This window comes from Mandrillus leucophaeus, unplaced genomic scaffold, assembly GCF_000951045.1.
Source record: "Mandrillus leucophaeus isolate KB7577 unplaced genomic scaffold, Mleu.le_1.0 Scaffold858, whole genome shotgun sequence".
Taxonomy (NCBI): Eukaryota; Metazoa; Chordata; class Mammalia; order Primates; family Cercopithecidae; genus Mandrillus; species Mandrillus leucophaeus.
In genome coordinates this window covers 805,683-812,352 of record NW_012109341.1, presented here as the reverse complement: position 1 = coordinate 812,352, position 6,670 = coordinate 805,683, and the positions used below count along the sequence as shown (strand labels likewise).

The following is a 6,670-nucleotide window of genomic DNA, read 5'->3' as shown; positions in this document are numbered from 1 at the left end:
AAACAAAAACAAAAACAAAAAACCCACGAAAAAACAAAGAACAAAAAACAGCAAAGCTTCATTCTGCTCCCATCTCCTACCCTAGAGATGGAGAGAAAAGGCAGAGAGGCCAGCTCATCCTCCCCTCCCCTATCTTCCATGTCAGGACGAAGAGGGAAGAACAAAACCATGTGGGTATGGACTCGCTTCCTCATATCCCTTGTTCTTGGCTTCCACGGCAGGTTCACCTGTGCCACTCTGTGCTGAGTCTGCACTTCCAAGAGCGCTGCTCTCCGGAAGGTGAGCTCAGCACTGGGAGGCCAGATGGCCCGACGGTGGCCAGCTCATCTGAAATGGCATCCTCGGAGCATCCGATGTACATCTCACACCGAGATACACTGTGAGATAAGGCTCATTAGCAGCTCTCCCCGCCTCCCCACATCCCCGTACCTGCTGCGAAGCCACTTGGTGCTTGGGAGACTCTTAGGAGCCTCCCAATCTAGAAATTCTACCTGAATATGCTTCTTGCTGCAACAGTAAAACGCTGCTCTAAGGCCACATCAGGAGCCTCTAAGGGACACCTTCTCCTGGGGTGATAATTAGACCTTTGTGGCACTGTTTACACAGTATTATTATCAGATTGCACGTTGATAAATGAGAAGTCTTTCAAAGGTTATTTCAAAAGCAAGTAGACAGTCCACACTTAGTAAGGCTAAGGCACTGGGATCCCATGACAGCACTGAAAGAAGCGTTAACTAATTCATATCCCAAATGCCTAATTTAGGGATCTATTTATTCTTATTTTGTATGTACTTACTAAAAGAAAGCAGTGATCACTAGGACTTAGCAAAGGGCGCTAGAAACAAGCTATAGGGTATGTGTGTGTGTTTGTTAGCATATTAGTTAACAACCAGCTTAACGAAAGTCAAAGCATAATTTAGTTGCTACAAAGTTGGTACAGACCTGGGTTCCGATACTGCTCAGAACAAGGGATTCTCAGTGTGACTTCTCACCCCTACTAAAAAATGCCTCCCACCATGTGCAACCTGCTAATGGTCATCAGTAGTAAGCAGGATCACTACCTGAGGTTTCCACTCTCCCAGTAACGGACCACACCAAGACAAAAACTGGAGAGACCCAGAGGGTAGGCTGCGACGTACGTGTCCCCCAGCTCTAACCAGGTTAGACAGCCAAGCTCTCCCTCAATACAGAGGGCGTTCCTTCTCCCAAGGGCTTGAGGAATGCTGAAATTAGTTCAACACATCTGATCAAAGCCACAACACACCTGTAATGTTGTCATAGCTCCGGAAATTCATTTCGATGTGGTCCCACTCCAGCACCATGCAGTTCTCCATGCTGGGCTGCGCGATGGCCACGTACACATCGTTCTTGGAGTTGAACGTATCCACTGAAACCGACTGGTAGGGTAAAGTCTGATGAACAACAAAATCTGGGAACGGGTGTTTAAAAAGAAAAGCATTCATAAAACCTCCTGCAGGAATTATCAACCACCATCACCTTTCCATCACCACATCAGCTCTGAAAAGGACTGGGGAGGAGGAGGAGGACAGGAGAGAAGCAACACAAACATCACAGCGTATTTTACTCTGGGACATTCCAGAAAGAGTCCTGGCTTGTGCAGGACTATCAGACAGAATGCACAGCTTCTACTACAGCTTCCTGTGGAGAAACGGCTTCCCGAGTTTGACTAAAGGATCTGAGTTTTAAGCATATTTGGTGAGAATTGACTTTCAAAGTGGTAAGACAGACAGGACGTTGCACAGCAACATTCTCAAAACTGCCATGCAAATCACGCTGTGACAAGGTGGGGGCTGTGGTCCAGTGAGTTTGGAAAATGCTGTACTTCCAGCTCTCTCAGAACAGCCCTTGTAGGGAAGAAGTCTGCTTTGTTTTGTTTGATGTGGTGCTTCTCAAACTTACCTGACCCTTTATCTCCAGTTATAACCCCTAGCTTGGGATTACCTGTCAGCAGACAACCCCACTGCACGTTCAGAATGAATGGTACACTCCCCAAATGGCACACTGAACACTGGAAACCAAACCAAACCCTCTGCTACGGTCTCAGGGGTATTATGGTTCCTACCCACTTAGCCTAGCACAAAGTGAGTGCTCAATACATGTTACCTTTTAGAGGTGCCCCTCCCTTCATTCCGGGGGCAGAGTAGGTGCTTACTGAATACTTGTTGGCTAAACCAGTGTGAGGGGACTGGCTTTGCTTCTCAGCCCACTCTAAAGACTACAGGGAAGGAGATGGAGGCTGAGTGGTGCACGAAGATGTGGGTAGGAGGAGGAGAAAAGAAGAGGCTGCCTCTGCAGCCCAACAGGTAGGAGGTGACTGAGGGAGGGTGTGGACAAGTGGCTCCAGTGGACGGGGTACCTTCCCATCCCCAAGTTGAGAGCAGAACATCCTGGTGAAGGGCTGGGGCTCGAAGGTAAGACAAACTGGGCTTCCAATTCTTGCCCTGCCAATTTTAGCTGCATGACCTTTGGCAAGACAATTGACCCTCAGTTCTTTCTTCATCTGTAAAATGAGGGTGGTGTCTATTTCATAAGGTTACTGTAAGACTAAATCCAAGAGTACATGTACTGCAGTGCTCTGGTGATCACTTAGTAGTTGATATACGCAACAATGATAGTATTCAGTTGCCTGCTTGAAGGCTTAGGGAAGAGTCATGGCTCCCCCTCATCCCGCCCTCCACCAAAATAATAATTGCTTGGTCAAAGATTAAAAAACAAACAAACAACAACAAAAAAGAAAAAAACAGAAAAAAGTGAACCTCTGTTCACTCCTGTTGAGCACTGGCAGAATGAGTGTAGAAGCCAGAAAGCGCGTGTTGACTGCACAAGGCTTTGCTGGTTTCTGTGTTCACACGTAGACAGAGAAAGGGGAAATGGCAGCAGTCATCATGTGCTCCCTTTTCTGGGGATATAAAAGGACTTGGAGAATACAGCTGCTTTCTTTTAATTACAACCAAGATGGCTATAAACTCCTCTCCTACATCTCTGGTTGCATTCGATTAATCCGAGTCTGCCAAAGGTTCTAGGCACTCCCGAGATGCCCGCCACTCACTCATCTCCTCCCTCCCATTAGCCTCCCTACTGCACTCTGAACTCACAGAAACATAAGTATTCGCTTTAAAAGGCAGGCTGTTTAAAGTGTAGACTAGAAAGTTTCTGGTTTTATTGAAGAATCCCAGGATGAAAAGGAGCTGTCACAGTGCAGAGCATTTTACAAATCTAGCCTTTCGTGGCCCTGTTTTAATCTATTTTCCCCACATAGTGGTTTCACAATATTTTCTATATACTATCTGGCATAACACAGATTGTTAAATCATTTGAATTACAAATCTAACTCTTGATAGAAGACACCCCCCCCCAAAAAAAAGGGAGGAGAAGGAGGAAGAAGAGGAAGAGAAGGAAAAAAGAAGAATGGGGCCAGGCAAGATACACAAGATGGCTTGTGCCTGTAATCCCGGCAGCTTGGGAGGCCAAGGCAGGTGGACTGCTTGAGGCCAGGAGTTTGAGACCAGCCTAGCTAACATAGCAAGACCTTCTCTTTACTGAAAATTTTAAAAATTAGGCTGGGCGCGGTGGCTCAAGCCTGTAATCCCAGCACTTTGGGCGGCCGAGATGGGCGGATCACGGGGTCAGGAGATCGAGACCATCCTGGCTAACACAGTGAAACCCCATCTCTACTAAAAAATACAAAAAAACTAGCCGGGCGTGGTGGCGGGCGCCTGTAGTCCCAGCTACGCGGGAAGCTGAGGCAGGAGAATGGTGTAAACCCGGGAGGCAGAGCTTTCAGTGAGCTGAGATCCGGTCACTGCACTCCAGCCTGGGCGACAGAGCGAGACTCCATCTCAAAAAAAAAAAAAAAAAAAATTAGCCAGGGGTCATGGTGCATGCCTGTAGTCCCAGCCGCTCTGGAAGCTGAGGTGGAAGGATCAATTGAGCACAGGACTCTGAGGTTGCAGTAAGCTATGATTGTGCCACTGCACTTTAGCCTGGATGACAGAGCAAGACCTTGCCTCAAAAAAAAAAAAAGAGAGAGAATGAAAAGCAAATTGTTGATGCATATATGTTTGTGGATATCAGAGAGAGGACCAGAGGAATTTAAATATCTTCTCCCTCCCCCAATTAAATTTACTTCTCACAAACAGCAAAAGCACATTCTTGTGGAAAGATCTTAGAAATACACATATTGATGTGACATCAATTTACTAGTGTTAAAATATTAATGGCACTCTGCAAAAAGAGCTGCCACTTCCATTCACACTGGATTAAGTTCATGATGTCAGTGGGACTCTTACAATTTAGGCCTTTCTCCCAGTGGAATCAACAGATTTTTACATGGCTATTTATAGCACTTGCAGAAAATAAATTATACATGACGCCGATCCTGCTGGGAGAGAAACTGCACATTAATGCATTATTTCTCTTTGCATTTTCATCAGCCCCGAAAAGGGGAAGCTAACAGGACAATTAGGATGCAAAATTCACTTCCTCTAAGGAATTTAGTGAATTACCCATCTAACACAGGGAATCATTGGTAGGTAACAGAGACTTTTGAGGTGGTTAAAAATAGACTTGAAGGGAAGGGTTCAAGAGCTGATTAAAGATCTGAAACAGCCCAATGTTGGCTTTGTGGTATGAATTACACGCGTTGGCCAAGGAACAGAATGGGGACAGTACCTTCCTCTCTCTGGGAAAAAACAGTGAGACAGGAGAAAACTCACCCCTTTTCTGAAAATCTGAGTTGAAAAGGAAAACAACCGTACTTAGAAAATATGCTTCTTTCCAAACCTTTGGCAAGAATACGATCACTGTACCATGAACTCTCAAATTTGGCTTTCCATTTTCCATCCATCCTCATTTGCTGCCCCCACCCCACGCCCCTACTGCCCATCTAGCTTTTAATGAAGCAACAGAGGCTGAGGTTTGATCTGAACGGAAGATAATGAACCCCGAACACTCACAATTTGTTGACCTAGTTCTTACACATCAGGGCCTATATTTGGGGGTGGGTCACAACTTGATTGCACCATTTTTTTCCCGATGGAAGAAACTGTCAGCAAGAGCCTCATCTCTGTTTGTGAGTCTTAAAGGGATAAAACCATGGCAAAGCCAGAATTATCATCTCCCTCTCACCAGAAAGCCTAGCGCTGACTTTTTAAAGTTTAGGAGGAAGCTTGTTCATGAAGACAAACACTGCATAAGACAGAGAAGCCTCTAAAATGTGTTAAGGCCTCTTCTGCTCCATGTTGGGATGACGACAGGTTACCTCAGTTCCAAGCTACCACCATTCCAATAACAATTCTCAGAGCCTGGGTCACTTTTACAACCATCCCCAGGGCCCTAAGTTCAGAAAATATGTTTTCTTATAGAAATTATTTCCTATTCCCACGGCCCTCCAGCCCATTACTTCCATCAGAGGTTAGCAGAGTCTCTCCACGCTATGGCCAGGTGTGAAGAGAACAATGGAAAATCTGCAAATTTCACCTTAGCATTTCGAGAACTCTCCAGAGAAAATGGAGAAAAAGGTAGAGAGAAGTTCTCAGTGAGCTTTGGTTTAGCTTTGGCTTAATTTAATTTAGCATATAATGCCAAATAGTCTTGAATGCCACCTTTTGGTGCAAATGTTATCAACTACGACCGGTGATTTATTGCTCTGGCCCTAAAATACAATAAATTAACCTCCTAATGGCCTCAGCTGACTATGGAGCACCTGCCAATTACACAGCTGAAGAAGCCCCTATTCGATGATGAAAGAAAAAGTCATTTTTGTGAGATTTCAGGTTGTCTATCAGACAAGAATAGAACTTGCAGGGGTCCCTTATTTACAAACAAAGATACCTGGAAATGATTTTTACTTTGTGGGTTTTTGTTTATTTGTTGGACGGTGGTAGCAGGGACTGGCCTAAATGTGATATTTTGTTCTTGGAGTTTTGGTGTCTTTTGAGTTTCTGTAATTATTTTCTGTTTCTCATTCCTGCTGCTTCTCCTGACATGACTTGAGACTTTGTAGATAGCAGCTCTCAGCCTGCATGTTTATTTTTATAAATCGGGTAGGCAGGTTTTCATACAGTGGCTTGATCCTCTCTCTGACTTTAGAAGCTGTAGAAACCCCATGTAAGCCTTTCCAATGGAGATACTCACCAGTACCTTTGGCCTCATGTTGTGACAGTGGAAGCAGTTAGTATATATGTAAGTATAGTTTAATTTTATCTTATAACCTGAAAAATGTATAAACTGAAAGCTTGTGGCAGGCCCTGGAAAACAAAATCAAACTTTCTTTACATTTTTCCGTTAACATGAGTTGTTTCCTTTTGATAACTAGTCATTAACTCTTATTTTCTATTTTGCCATTGGTTATAATTTACCTAGTTATCTCTTCTTACATGGGACTCTGAAAGTCATTTGTGGGTTTAAAGCTCTGGTGTTTGGGCCAGGCACAGTGGCTCACACCTGTAATCCCAGCACTTTGGGAGGCCGAGGCGGGCGGATGATGAGGTCAGGAGATCGAGACCATCCTGGCCAACATGGTGAAACCCCGTCTCTACTAAAACTACAAAAATTAGCTGGGTGTGGTGGTGCACACCTGTAATCTCAGCTGCTTAGGAGGCTGAGGCAGGAGAATCGCTTGAACTCAGGAGGTGGAGGTTGCAGTGAG

At 44.9% G+C, this 6,670-nt stretch overlaps 1 protein-coding gene across 1 annotated transcript in view; it reads right to left on the bottom strand.

Annotated features, from left to right (window-relative positions):
• Positions 1–6,670, bottom strand: part of LGI2 (leucine-rich repeat LGI family, member 2) — a 43,002-nt gene that overhangs the window by 14,102 nt on the left and 22,230 nt on the right. Inside the window, exon 6 of the mRNA XM_011968736.1 lies at positions 1,265–1,429. Coding sequence (XP_011824126.1) covers positions 1,265–1,429 — 165 coding nt within the window. The remainder of the gene's footprint in view (positions 1–1,264; positions 1,430–6,670) is intronic.